The sequence below is a fragment of the Tachypleus tridentatus genome, chromosome 5 (assembly GCF_004210375.1).
Source record: "Tachypleus tridentatus isolate NWPU-2018 chromosome 5, ASM421037v1, whole genome shotgun sequence".
Lineage (NCBI taxonomy): Eukaryota > Metazoa > Arthropoda > Merostomata > Xiphosura > Limulidae > Tachypleus > Tachypleus tridentatus.
Window position 1 is genome coordinate 45,963,234 of NC_134829.1, and position 16,237 is coordinate 45,979,470.

A 16,237-nucleotide genomic window follows, 5' to 3' on the forward strand; every position below is an offset into this window, starting at 1 on the left:
AATCTTTGAAGAATGGTTTCATCAGGACTACCAGGATGGACTCCCCTTGACAACCCTTGTGAAACAGTGGGCCGAGATTAACGAAGTAGCACCAGTTACCCAGCCATCCCTCACAGATGAAGAGATCAAGAAAGCAATAGAGAACCCAGCGGCAACACCCACAGATTTAACCACTCCAGATGAAGAAGAAGATGACCCCATTCCAGAAGAACTCAGGAATTGCATCACCTCAACTCAGGCAATACAGTACACAGAACAACTTCTATATTGGGCAGAACACCACAATCTAGGAATTTGCAAGATACTACAGATCCAGGACCTAATGAGAACTGCGAAGAGGATGCGGAACCAAGGAGGAACACACTTTTGGAGGCTTTTGAAAGAAAGAAGACTACTGAGTAACTATAAATTTGTGCATTTCAACTTGTTTTATGTGCTTACTATATTTTATTGTTATTAAATTTTTTGAAAAATCCGTTTTTGTTTCAGTACTGAATTCGTATTTTAAACTTAGCCATGACATTTTTTTATCTGGTAGTTATTTGACTTCAGTTTGTACTCAGATTTTAATAATTAGTAAATAAATTATCAAAATTAATTACTATATGTATTAACTTATAAAATTAAACTAATTTTAATCAGCGTCTAATCGTAAAAACGATCACATGATTGCTCTGACGGAACTACTTTTAGAATATCAGCCCCCATCAAAGTAATGAATTCGATAAATTTCTTTAGAATTCTGCTTTTTACATTTAATTGCATTATCACTCACCCCTAGGGTAAAAAAAAAATATAATCAAATCGGTATAAGGCGCAATCAGATACAACGCGGTCGAATTTTTTGGACCCCAACTAGCGCCTTATATCGATGTTTGACTGTATATAAAAGTGTTAATACCAATACTCGCCATTCTAAGATACATCATCCTACCGTAATCATTCCAATTCTTTAATTCATCTTCTAACTAATTTTTTAATCCTGTTAAGTTTGTTATCTGACTATGATTCTTAACCAATTTAATTCCAAGGTATGGCACAACTTTAGCAAAATGTTTGTGCACCATTAGGAGAGCAGTGTTATTTTGTAACTTACATTTATTTGAATGAACTTTAAAGTAATTTTATGAAGCTCACTTATTTCTCACTTTCACCTATTCCTTATACATGTATCTATACTAATAAAACAACCTATGGGTGAGTTTATGTGAGTATGTATCAGTCAATACCATAACTGCTCAAGGAAAGAACCAAGAGACCTGAAACTCTGCACACATACAGCATTGCATCTGGGTTTGTTTTTTTTAATTTTACTTTTAAGTTTTGGACAATTTTTTTGGTCAATAATTTTGCCCTAGAGTTGTTAAGCAATAAAAGAGAGAAGAATATGTTGCCATGTCATGTAAGTGTTAAAATTCATATTATCAACAGAAGTGATTATATTTAAATGTTTCTTTGTTTATATTTCTGATTTTAAAATTAATAAAAAATATTTTTTGAACAGTTATAACTTTTGCTGGGACTAAACAAATCTGATAAAAGGTCAAACTTTTTTTTTACTGCATGGGTAATAACGATCTTCATTGAAAGAGATTTTTAAAAAAACTTGAAGGAGGTATGAATGACTTTCTTCAATTATTTTACAAAAATTGTTTCTGAACAAATACTGCAGCTGTGCGAGTTTCATCAGGAGGTGAAAGGTGATGAAACACCTACTCAGGAAGAGAATCACAGAAGTGCATGTTGTTGTTTAGGACTCATAACATAAGTAAATTAACTTTTTACTGTAGGCTTGGTGTAATATACACAAGTTTATCTACACATCTGCACATGTTAAATATTTGCACTATAGCTTTTGATATGGCCAGTACATCTTCACAAAATTTGGTAAATTTCTGGTAGAGATTACAAGGATTCTGCATACAAAAAATCAGATTTTTTGTATTTTGAAATTTGTATTTGAAATTTGTTCACTAAAGATTTGTTGGTGAAAATAGAAAGAATCTGTTTCATTACATGTCCGAATGCAAACTGATTTCATGTTATTTTATATATATTCTAAACAAGAGGGGCTGTTACTTAACCAATGTTGTAAACATCATAAAAAAAATTAGGAAATAAATATAAATTATGCTTTTTCAGTGCTACAATTACCACATATTATAACACAAAAATACAAATGTTTAGTCTAAATAGCTTAAATCTCATAATGCTATATACCGTGTTTCTCCAAAAATAAGACAGGGCTTATATTAATTTTCACTCCAAAACATGACACGAGGGCTTATTTTCGGGGGATGTCTTATTTTGATATATTAAAAAAATGAAGTTACAAAGTTAAACTATTAAACTAAACATTTAAAATAAACTATTATTAAACTAGTAAACTAACTGATTAATACTTAAACAAACTAATTAACCAACTATTAAACTAATTAATAAATTAATTTTTTTTTATTTCTCTCCTCTTCCTGCCACTCTTAACTAGGGCTTATTTTAAGGGTAGGGCTTATATTAAAACTATCCCCAAAAATCACACTAGGTCTTATTTCATGGTTAGGTCTTATTATCGGAGAAACACGGTATTTACATATATATTTATTATTTTTAATTATACTGACTTTCCAATCATGCCTACCTAACACTGCATTGATACAGTGCACATGCACACATGTTAAGTATTCAGTAACATAAAACTGAACTTTAGTCTTCACTGTCTTGGCTATGTTTTAGTGGACTGCAGTATTTTGTAATATACAGTCATATTTCCATTATTATACATAATATAAGTTATTACAATTTAGAAATAAATTATTAAACTTATTTTTCTTAAAATACGTAACAATAAGTGGAGAAGTAAAGCAAACAATCATCTTTTCTCACTATGACCTTTGTACTCTGTTGTTGCTGAATATAGGATGCTAAGCCTTTCAAAATTTCACACATGGAGGATATCAAAGAAAATAACCAAAAAAATCATAAATAACTACACTGATACCATAGAATTCCACTATAATTTATTAACCTTAGTAACTAAGGTGTATTTTGATTATAAAAAATATGAAACTTTGAGCAGACTAAAGGCGTAACCTCCCTCATTGAAATTTTGGATCGAAAGAATGTGGTAGCCTTTTCAAAGACTAAAGTGGCTGAGTAAACAACTCTGAAGACATTCTAAGCTATTGATCTGTTATTCACATGTCATATAACAGGGTAAGTGTATACAAGGAACGATTTTTAAAATTGGAAAGAGGTGAATGGGTCCAATGTGTTCGATCTAGTACATAAGCAATGTCTCAGCAAAATAAAAAGATACGAGGTTCTTATTTTTTATTCTAGTTTAATAATAAACTTGTTCTTTTAATATTTACTTTCATACATAATATTAAAGTGTGAATTATAATTTACAACTTTGTTCCAAAATTATTGATGTAAATTCATAAAATAGTAGTTCAATAAAATTTTGAATGCAAGTCAACAAACTTGATGATATGGCCTTTGACCTGTGACATGTCGCAAAAAGGTTATTATGAAGAATTATAAACAGACTTTTATCTACATTAAAATACTTTTAGTTCTGTGCTTTTGGCCTTCTTACCAGGGTATTCATTGGTCAACTGAGTGATAAATATTTGTTAAATGTGGAACTTCATTTTGAAATAAATATCTAGGCAACAGTCAGAACAGTAACTGACATCTGGTATTAAAATTATTAAATACATAAAACTATGATAAATACAACATAAATGTATTGCTTTTTTATAATAAGCACAAGGAAAATAAAGTTACAGGTATTATATAGAGAAAAAATAGGGAATTTTTCATGCTTCAAATAACACATTGTAATACTAAGTGTTTAATTTTATATTTGAGCCACACAGATACTGTGTTTAAAAATAACTAAACATCAGCCTGCTGCTCAGGTAATACCAGGCAACTCCAGGTCAGTATGACTAGTAAATTATAAATTTCACAAAAATTCATAATGTTTCACTTAACCTTTCCTTGTTTTTAACTGGATAGTTCTGCAGATTGACATCTGTTCAGAAACCAGCAGATGGAAATTACTGACACAAAGCCCAATGTTCCAATTGTTTTTTTTCAGTTTAATTCTAAGTTAAAGTAGCTGTTAGGGTGTGAATGCCTTTTTCAAGCTGACGAAAAAGGGTTAAGTTACTTGTCATTAGACACCAGTATCAGATATACTGTATTTTTTTAAAATTGCATTCATTATTTAGCTCCTTGGAGAATTTCAAAAAGAATGTGTAATACTAGTGTTCCAGCCACTTTGTTTACCATATCAATTCTTATTGGCTTATAAAAGTAGTGCTCTGCCCACTGCTGTGTCTGTCAAGTTTCAGTGACTAGCTCCAGAATGAGTGGATTTGTGTGGTCAGCAATCAATATGACAAAAACACTGTGACTGAAATTCTATCATTGTGCCACCCTAATCCTGAAAAATCTTCAAAATTAAATGTAGAAAACAGGGTGAAAAACATAATATATCTAATGCAATCATCTAATGACATTTAAAGTAATATCATATTACTCACCCAATCTAAAAAATTGGAAGTTGAACTAGCCAATTAGCTTTATTGTTTAATAACAGAATCATCAATAAATTTATTAATGATTATATTATTAAGCAATAAGGCTAATGTACTCTAATGCACTAGTTGAATTTCCAATCATTATCAGTACATTTAATATTAATTCAGGTTTTTTTTTTCCATATTATGATTAATACATTTTAAAATCTATCTGAAATTTTTCCATCCAATCTGTAACCAATTTTTAACACTATTATAGTATCTTTTTACTAAATATTATGAAAAAATTTATCTTGACAACTTCACAATGTTAACATTACATGAGCTGGTCAAAAAAAAGTTTACTTACAACAAAAGGAAAAAGGTGAAGAGCATGATGTGGAAATTTCTCTGGGCTCTAAACAGCCTCATACTACCCTGCAATTCATTTACTCCGACATTGGAGTACTTCCTCATTTCTCGAACTGCATCTGTTATTACATAATTAAACTAAATTACATTTAGTATCAACAATACATAATAAATTATGCCTTCAAACTGTTCTTTACAGTTCTAAAATTTAAAACACCAGTAAATATTTTCTTCTTTTGACAAGCTGATTAAATTGCTCACTTCACGAGGATGGTGCCTCACGTAAACCTCGTCTACCAAGTTAACATATTTAGCAGGCAAAATTATATCAAGCCATTTGTCTATGGTTCAATACTTTTCATATAATGAAATCACTACCATCAACAAATTATAACTGACGAGTGTGATGATTAGATAATATAATACTCCAATTTCTACGTCAGCGTTAGAAGATAAAGAAATCTTACATAAAATGCTGGGTAGTGTTATAATTGTTTTATTTTTTCATGTAAATATATATACATTTACTGAAATTGAATTATTTATAACTAAATGAAGTTAAATGAATAAACCAGGTCATAAGGAAGAGCTGCATCAAAAACAGCAAATCACAACCTCTGATTAATTATAACTGTAAAATATTCAAGCTGTAAACCAAAACATATTTTTAAAAAAAATTAAATATGCTACACCTTTTTTGTTTTGTTTTTCACAAGCTACAATGTGAGATTATAAAATGTATCCTATGTCTTGGAGGTGACTAAGAAGAGGGACCCACATTGCAGTGAAGATACACCGTCTATCAGTCTTAACCTCCGATTCGTTAGTCTCACAAAAAAAAATGTGCAGGGTATTTAACTTATTTTTTTAATTTTCATGTTAATGTGTGTTGATTCATGGCTTGAATATTATATGGTTGTAATATATATAGTTTGGTGATAAATGTTTCACCCTTGCCAGATCTTTCCATGCGTTGTCATTCTTGAAACTGATTGCATAAATGCATCACAACACTTGGACTGGATTTTTAACGCTTCCAATCAGAAACTATTCAAAACGGTTCTTTTAAATAATTGATAAGTGAACCTACAAAGACTAATGCTGTTTTAAAAATACTTTTAGCTTCTAATTCTGGAATATTTGACAGGGTGGAAATGTGGACACATCTGGGAGAAAGTGATCATCCAGATTATATATTTTTTTCTTCTGAATATGGAAATAATGAAAAATAAAATTTTGATTTCATATTTCAAAAAGATAAACTTTATAGAGAAGAGACAAGAATTATCTGCTGTGAACTGGACAACTGAATCAACTGATCAAATGTGGATAGCATGTTTAAATATATGCTCTTAAATAAATGAGATTGGCATGTTTCTTACAGAAAAGAAAATGGTGGATTCAAATAAAGTGCCAGCTAAGCTCACAAAAGTTATATAGGATAAAATTCAAGAAAAGAATTAGAAGTAAAAAAGTCTAAATACACTATAATAACAGGAGATTTAAAGGATTGTAAAAGATCAAGAGGTAAAGATTAATGGTAAGGACCTTTTTGGAACTAAACTAAAGATAAACAAAATGTTAAGATAGGAGTAGGGTACCTGAGGGATGATACAGGAAGGTTTATTTATAATGATTACAGGATAGCTGGGTTATCAAATAAAGCTTTTTCTTTAATTTTTAATAATGAAAATTTAGCAATATTCCACATCCTAAACAGTTGATAGATGGAAATAACAATGAACAAGATGATCACATTAATTCTGAACCTGTTAAGAAAACACTGGAAAGTTTAAATAACGATAAATCTCTAAGGGCAGATAACATTTCCACAACGGTTTCAAAGTAGGTTGAAGATCAAATACGTGAGCCACTCTTTACTATATTTTTCCAAAGTGAACAGTGAACAAGCGTAAGAAGAGTGAAACTAGGCTATAGTTACTTGTCTTTACAAAGTAAGTGATAAAAATTAATTATAACAATAAAAGGCCTATTAGTTTTACATTTGTGGTAAAGAAAAGTTTCAGAAAGTCTAACAAAAGATGCTTTGCACAGTTATTCATAAAGTTTCATGTTTTGTTAAATACTCAGTCAGTATGTTTTCACAATAGAACAATCCTGTTTTACTTTTCTTTTGATATTTGTTCAAAAGATTACTGATATGGATTTGATGTACATGAATTTTCAGGAAGTAGGTGACAATGTTCCTTATAAAACATTTGTTAAAAACGTTGTCTGTAAGTTTGCCTTGTTTCAAATTTCATGCAAAGCTACATGAGGGCTATCTGCACTAGCCATTCCTAACTTAGCAGCGTAAGACTAAAGGGAAGACAGCTAGTCATTACCACTCACCACCAACTCTTGGGCTACTATTTTACCAGTGAATAATGAGATTGACCATCACATTATAATGCCTCATTTAGCACACGACTACACCATAGGTTATCTGTGCTGTGCTCACCATGGTCATGAAAACCTAATTTTTAGCATTATAGGTTTATGTTTAAAAAGGGTTACTTTTAGAAATAGTAGATGGAGTTAATTTAAGGGAAGGCTTTCAGCATTTTATTTTTATTTCAGATATTAGTATGGTAAATGGGAGAACCTAGACAGACCAACAGGTCCATTTTTGTCCATAAATTGTATGTACGGATAAATAACGAATAACACTACATCTGGCTTTTCAATCAATTTTTCCAACCAGACAGTAACAGAGTCAGATCTTCTTTCAATGTCATTAAAATCTGTTGTCTCTGGTAGATATGATACTATGCTACATAAAATTCAAACCATCAGTTCAACTTTATGACATATAAAAATGTTCTTTATATACTTACCAATGAAAAAGATTGACAGAATAAAAAGAAAGATTCCAAAATAAATATTAATATGTTCTCCAATCAGTCGAAAAAGTCTAGATTTCAGAATACGGGCCCATCTGAAAATGATAAAACCAAAAACTTAATAATACACAGAGGCATTTTTCAGATTTTGTTTTTGGACAAAAAAAGTGTGAACTAATGTGTAAAACAATGACACATTATCTATTTACCCCTAACCTGTTATAAGTATTATTTGTAATGTCGAATTATTATATCTACACATATAATTACATTCTTATTGTTTTTGTTTAAAAACTCATTTTCTAAACAATTACACAAGTAGAGTAGGTCTCTTTAAGTGTTTCAAAGATGTTTTTTTGTTGTTGTTTCTTTTTTCACTCTCAAGAAATTACGTTAACCTTCCTGTCTTTGGTATGAGAGAACCTACTGCATCTGCCTGTTGATCTTCACGTTCCATGTGGCAACGGGTCGTTTTTCACTGAACTTTCTTACAGTGTTATACTAAACAGAGTGGGGTCACGAAGGCCTCAAACTGTTTTTTTTGAAATTTTGGATTTTGTCTAAAAAATAAGGATTTTTTGTATCCAGAAGCTCCCAATAATGAATAAAAATACAAAACAAAAATCAAGTTATTACAAAATATTTAGTCATATGGACCTCACCCTGCTTATTAAAGATTAATCATACTAATTTGAATAATTCTTATCAAAATTACCCATTTCTCTAATAAAAATATCTTTACTGTCCTTATTAAGTTATAAATGTTTCATGAATATATTTTTCACACGCATATGCCAAAACACTGTTTCAATTTAACGTGCAATGTAAAAAAAAGTCTACCTAATAATCATTAATTGCATTTATATTTTTCTAAAAATTAAGGATATTAAAAAATAATTTGACTAAACCCATTCAAAGATTCATAAACTTTGTCCTAATTATAGTTTATTTAAAAACATAAGCCTATATTCATATTATATATTTTTTGAAGTTATGGTTTAAACTATTGCATTAATTTTAAGGCACACAAAAGCTGTGAATGGGAAATGGTTGAAAATACAGTAATTACAAATAATATGATTTCACATGGTATTAATATGCTGCATTTACTGGCAAACATCTATAGAATGTGACATAATTAAGTTAACATTATTTCTTCTTTCAGATGCAGTTGTTTATTGATACATAATCAATGCATGAGATATACTGTGGGTGGCCACAAAAAGTTTTATCAAGGGGGGAATCAAAATCAAGTGGTGATTTTGGTGCATTCAAAGGCTTTGCTGTTAAACTCAAGAGACCAGGCAAGCTCCCACAGTCAGACTTAACATTACGTGTTTGGACAACACGGAACCTATTGGTTAATCTCGGTGGTCCCATTAAACCAACACTATTAGTACATAAATTTGAAAGCCAGCCCTTATCATTTATATACTTATCAAGCTTTCTCATAAAATAACTGAAATTTACTATCTCTGCAACATTTGAAGACAACCCATTCCAAATGCCAACCACCTGTTTGAAAAATAGATCTGGCTTAGCTGAAGATGACTCTTATTCTGCCAGAATGTATAACTGTCCCCTCATCCTACCATTCTCACTGTTAGATATGAAAAGAGATAATGCATCAACATTATCTATTCTTTTTATAATCTTAAACAATTCAATCAGATTCTTCCAAACATTTATTTTGAGAGAAAACAATTTCAAGGAATTCAACCCCTCCTCATAATGACAACCCTTTCATCCCAGGCACCATATCAGCAACTCTTCTCTGATTTTTTTCCAACAATTCAATGCCTTTTATAAGGTAAGAAGCCCAAGAGTGAACATAATGTTCCATATGTGGCCTAATAGTTAACTTATACAATGAAACTATAACCTTTTAGACTTGTATTCAATATTTCTGTAGATACAATCTAAAATCCTATTTGCAAGGTTACTTCCAACCAAATTATATTTATAATTCAAAGTATGATAACCCACAGCATTATCTTGCATAAATAATTAAAACACATCAACCATTTATTGGCCCTACTCACTACATATCTAAATCCTTTTCTACAGTAGAAGCACCCTCCTAACAGATAGCAACACCCAAGACCCAAAATGAGTCATGTTTCTTATTTTCCAGGAATGGCACACGCTCTGCAGATGCCTATGGGCATGTCATTACATACTTATTTAACTTGGCTAGAAGACAAGCTTTACTCTTTTGCAAGGAATCTATAATACATGTTGTAAACTAAATCAAGTTTACTTCCTACATCTAGGAAGGTCGAAACGTTGTTCTCTGCTTACCAATAAAAGTGTTAATACCCATATCAGCCATTCTGAGATACATTTTTAAACCAAGTTTATATTCATGAAGCATGGGAGTCCACAACTAGTCCAAACTGCTACAATTAGTTGTTGCATGTAAACCTCAGTTGGTGAGTGTTGTTTCCCCATTTTTTGTAGTGATATATTATACATGTTAAAAGTCTTACAAGCAGTTATAAGTTGAACCCTAGTTGTGAGGCTGAATCAGTCAGTTTTTTATGGATGGGAAATCATACACTTTAGGTGAACTGTTTAGAATATCAATTATTTTGTTGAGTTTTAGGTTATCACTGAAAGTGTTTTTTATTTTAAGTTACAATGACACTGTATTCGTTCCATCTGATTGTGCTACCCATGCTACTGAGTAAGTCTTCCAATTCAACTGAAGCTGGAATTTTTTTTGCATTCAGTGTAATTGGTGGTATATTGTATATAAATAACACGTTTCTTTCATAAATACTCATTTACCAATTTTACCTACATGAAATTCTAATTGCCTGAACTAGATAAAGCAATTAATGAAATTAACTAAGTTATCAAATCTTATTATATGCACACAAGCACAATACACACTACAGTTTATGTGTCAAAACATGTATGACACGCATGCTCAATGTGTACACACACCATAAGTGAAGAGAATGCACACTAGACACACACACACACACACACCATTACTTGCAAATTCCATAATAATATGGTGCACACCAAAACTGATGATATGCAGGACATACAGAATATCAAAAGATATGAATGAATGTTGAATAACATAATGTTACCTTGCACAAAAAAAATAAATGAACAAACAGAAAACATTTTGTTCTAAAAACCACAAGTGTGAGAATGGACACACCAAAAAGTAAGAAAACAAAGTAGGAACAGACAGGCAGTAATAAAACGTCTTTTGCACAACCTTACAACACGTTCAACATCAAGTCTATTCCTACCTTGGTTTTCTGTCTTAATGATATTATACGAGTTATGGACACATACAAAAGTGTGTCTGAAATTCTTCTACTTTTGTACAGACAGTAATGAATTCATGACATCAATACACAGAAAACCTCTTAGGGCCTTTTATCTTTGCATTTCAATCCACGTACGTAACTAATGTACAAAACTGTATTGTGTTCTCATGCAAATACAAAATGGCAGACAAGTTGTAAAGGAAAAACATACAAGTTATGGGTCCACACAAACATCTGATTCTTCTGGTACTATAAAGAGGCTTTACAGTACATTTATTGCCTTCAATAACAGAATTCACAGAAGCCTCTAGTCATTGTATGATAAGCAAAACTAAGTACAATAAGTTTAGTCCATAGAGCTTATTGTATACCTGACAGAAATAATAAATGAAGTAGACATGGACCATGTGTTGGACACCTCTTGAGAGGCTGTACAGAGGAACTTTTTATCACACAATACCAATTTCTACTCTCTTTCTTCTCATTTTGATGCACTCAATCCTACACTTTCAATTATTTTAAAAATATGTTTTCCACCCGTTCTTATTAAAAATAAAAGAGTAATGTGTGTTTAACATAACATAGCTTAACATTTTTTTTATACCTCCTGTAGAAATCTAGGATATACTCAGTTATACTTGCCATTATGAAAATTTTTATTTATCACAGTGAACAATAAAGAACAATCATATGTTTCACACTGTAGTATTTCCTTTTTTCCCACTGGAATTTTATATTTGATCACTAAGTTAATAAACATGCCTGGTTACTGTAGTAACATCCAGAATATGTACTCATCACAGTGACAAAAGTTAAACTGTTCATTACTCTCCAATATTCAATTAGTTGGCCATAAATAAGTTAGAGAGTAAATAGATTTTAGCATCCAGACAGGTAAATGTGGAGAAAACTGTCATATTTCTAAGTTTAAAAATCTATATCAAAAGTACTTGTGCATCGGTAACTGCTTGACGTAGCATCTGAGGACAATATTACATTTTCTTTTTATGGATGTAGAAATTTATAGTTTGGTTTTAAATAAACATTTCTGAAAATTATATTTGAGATAATTTTTTGAAGCAATTAAAATTTTTTAACAACTCTTTAATATTAACATTTCTAGCAATGACTAATAGAGACTTGTATGTAATTTAAAAAGTAAATGAATATATTAAATTATAGATGATATTATGTGCGTACCGTGTGGCTCAATACCACCTTATTAACCAGTATACACATTGCTTGCCATAAAACAAGTTTTCTTCACATCTCATGACCAAAATTTCAACTTCAGAAAATTCAGTACAACAAATGACTACTGTGAATTGTTGCTTGCAACAAACTTTTATCAGATGTAGTTGTTTTGGTTTTTTTTTTAGTCATTAATGTTGGATATTTACAGTAAAGATTAAAACCTGACATATATCTATAAGGTTCATGAAAAAAATTCTTTTAAGTGTGGGGGGAAAATTAGTTAATTGGATTAAAGGGTGGCTAGATGGAGTTTAATCAGATTAGATTACTTTTACAAGTGAGATACCTCGGGTCTAACAGGAATGACCAATAAAGTCTTACATTTGCTGATAATATTAAAAGTCTTGGGTGTTCCTGCTTCACAAAAAGATGGGTTTTAATTATAATGAATACAATATAATGCATGTGGGTTATTACAATTTGCATTACAAATACAAGTTGGTTGGAAATAATCTTCATTAAAGTTTAAACTTTATCTACAGAAATACTGAATACAACCCTGAAAGAGATTATCATTTGGAGTACTGTGTTCAGTTCTGCATGCCTTGGTATTAAATTGTTGGAAAAGTTTAGAGGAAAGCTACTAGAATAATGCTTGGAACAGAAAGGTTGTCATGTGAGGAAAGGTTAAGATCTTTAATGCTGTTTTCTCTGGAAAAAAACAGTAACATGATTCAGATGTTTTGTTTTAATGTTCATACATTATCATGTTTCATACTTAACAGTGAGAATACTAGGATTAGGGGACACAAATATACATTTTGGTGAAGTAGGAACCATCTTCAGTTAAAACAGTTTTGTTCAATTTCTCTCAGTGTGGAAATTTTCTGTTTCCATAACATCTGAAATGAGTTGCTTCAAATGTTGTAAAAACAGTAAATTTCAGTGAGTTCAGGAGAAAACTTGATAACTACATGAATGATAAGGGCTAACTTTAAGATTTCTTATTTAATAGTTTGAATTTAATGTATAGGATAGGGCAGCTGAGATGGGCCTACAGGACCCTTAGTGTCCCTAAACATAATGGCGTGTTGTAGAAGGCCATGCTTAACATAGGGCAGCTGAGATGGACCTACAGGTCCCTTGGTGTCCTCAAACATTATGGTGTGTTGTAGAAGACCATGCTTAACATAGGGCAACTGAGATGGACCTACAGGCCCCGTGGTGTCCCCAAACATTATGGTGTGTTGAAGAAAGCCATGCTTAACATAGGACAACTGAGATGGACCAACAGGCCCCGTGGTGTCCCCAAACATTATGGTGCATTGTATAAGGACATGCTTAACATGTGTTTAAGCAGAGACATGTCATTGTATATGTAAATAAATAAGAGAACATTTACTTACCTTAATGAAGAAATAAGAGGAAGTAAAAGTAACAAAATAACTGCTATTTCTCCATAGAGAAAGGTTGCAATTAAAGTCCACTGGATGCTCATTTCTTTCTATGTCCAGTTGTTTTTATGCCACTCCTTCATTTGGTCCAAAAACTGCAGGTTGTTTTTGAGTGGCCTAGTGAAATAGTGTGTTTTATGGAAATTAAACTCACATATTCAGCTCCATTTGATTTTCAACACGCACACATGCAGACAGAGAGAAGAGAGAGAATACCTCTATCTGCCTAATTTAAGACATCAGTTATTTCTGAATTTTGTGGACTGGCGGAACATAATCCTTGAAGTTTAGTGTGTTATTTTGTCGTTATATGCGTACCTTACTTGACAAAAGGCCACAAGAAATGTACAGGTAGGTAATGCTGCAAATTCTGTTTTCTGTTGCATGTTCTAATGTATGGTTTAATATATTTTAACAGACCACTGTAAATATTGACAATACCCTGCTTTATGGCTTTAACACTGTATTAATGTAATTAATAGAATACTTGTTTTAATCAAAATGAAATTCAAAACCAGAAACTAACACAATGTCAAGCTGTGTGTAGTTTTGTTTTGGATTTTTCTTCTTTTTCTTACAGTGTGCTTTAGTATCAGATGGACTATGGAACCTAATACTTTAAAGTTACAATAGTTCAAAACACTTTAGACGAAACAGAAATGTCCAGTTTTGAACATAGAATATTAATGTTTGAAAATAAATGTGATTGGAGAATTTTTACTGTATTTTACTAGTACCAAACAATAAAAGATTTTTTTAAAATATAATTTCATTTTAACTTTCTGTAAAACCTGAATATCTCATGGGCAAAATGTGACAAGATTATTCCTCTTTTTTAACTTTGAAAGTTGCCTATAATTTTGTAATCTCACCAAAAATATTTGTTCAATATAAAAATCTAATAGAAGTTTTATGTCTTTTCTCTCTAGTCAGGATGTACACCTTATACTTAGATTATTATGTATTAATGGTATCTTCAAGTCAGTGGAACTCTTCAGAACAGAATATGGCATTTGCCATAGTTTGTCTAAATTAATGTACTTACAGAAACATCAGAATAACAGAAGTTCAAATAAATGTGTTTCAGGTAAGGTTATAATAAGTGTTAAATTGTTTAATATTATTGTTATTCCTAATTTGCTGATACACATAAACATGAGGTATGTCACATATTCCTACACAGCTACTGTGTTGTTAAATTTCTTGGTCCATCAATTATATCAAACAAAGTAAAATTAGTTTTCACAATACTGACTCAAAAGTAAACAACTTTTACTCAGATTCTAACATTCATGATAATATTAAATTGACTTACAGAATGGTTATGGGCAAAATTCAATAGCTTAAATACAGACTTTCAACAAATAAAAAGTCTTAATTTGTTTACGATTGTTTTAAAGGCTGCAAACAATATTTTATTTTTTATGGAGGGGGCTCGAACAAAAATAACTTAGAAGCATTAGTCCTTACAGATGAATACCTGGTAGCGCACAGTGTATGACGAGTTATATTTTTGCACTTAAAAAGAAAGATATATGCCTTATAAGTCATACATGCCAGAACTTGGAATTAGAATGAATAATAAACAAAAAGTAAACAAAACCAAATAAAACTTTAAAACAAAAAGTAAAATTTGCTACATCAGTATATGATTCTGAGTATCTCATTATGAGATGGCCAATATCGATGTTTTTCATTTCCGGATGTGAAATCTTAACACACTATTGCAGCACCTAAACAGTATTGAATTATCTATAAATCTTGCCTAAGTTTACGTTGCGGTCCTTCTTTTAGCTTTAAAATTTTTTCACTTAACTAATCCTGCATCTAAACTCTAAAATTACAGATAAGAGAAATATTTTGGTTCAAATATCAATCAGTACAGAGCAAGATATTTTAAGTTAAGAAAAAGTGACATCGCATACATGTTAAAAAATGCTACCAGTGCCATACAATCACACTAGAATATACTTTTTGTAGCTCTCGTTGGATTTATAAATTTTAAGTTAATATAAATTAATATATTTACTCATTTTCGGCAAACTATTTTTATAGATTCACAGCATAACAGCGTTTCTGTCTTCCGTCTATTAGAATTATCTCGTTTTCTGAATATTAACGGCTTGCATTCGGTGATTAAAATAACATTTGGAATAGTGAACAATACGACAAAAACATAAATCAAACCCATAAAATAATAAAAAAAAAACACTTGAGAAGCGACGTTTTTGAATTCATATATTTCGTCTTTAGCATACTCCTACAGTAAGTACAAAATTATAACAACAATTAATAAATTGAATATTGAAAAGAAGCTTATGAACCAAAATAAACATTCGTAACTACAAGGTTGTTATTGAGATTCGGAAAGGAAAAGGGATTACAGAAATCGACGGTTAAACACAGAATGCTTGATATGGTCCCACATTAATTGTATCTAAGATACAGAGAGTTTGTTTATTAAGTAGCCTTAATTTAATCTGGTGTTCCAAATCTATAAGGTCCCTAGCTGAAGTCAATTAATCACGATATCTTGAGAAAATGAAATTAATCTC

General features: G+C 30.9%; 1 protein-coding gene across 14 annotated transcripts in view; it reads right to left on the reverse strand.

Moving 5' to 3' along the window:
- LOC143251075 (B-cell receptor-associated protein 31-like) overlaps positions 1-15,886 on the reverse strand; it is a 37,798-nt gene extending 21,912 nt beyond the window's left edge. For 4 of the 14 annotated variants that reach the window (XR_013028484.1, XR_013028483.1, XM_076502439.1 and 1 more), the window contains exons 1-4: positions 15,448-15,599; positions 13,635-13,799; positions 7,739-7,839; positions 4,900-5,020 (exon numbers count right to left, since the gene is read on the reverse strand). Coding sequence is in view for 11 of the 14 variants with exons in the window: in XM_076502439.1 (XP_076358554.1) it covers positions 4,900-5,020; positions 7,739-7,839; positions 13,635-13,726 (314 nt within the window). In the remaining 3 variants the exon portion in view is untranslated. The other 10 variants (XR_013028485.1, XM_076502437.1, XM_076502436.1 and 7 more) reach the window with 8 other exon arrangements.
- Between the last annotated feature and the right edge of the window lie 351 nt (positions 15,887-16,237).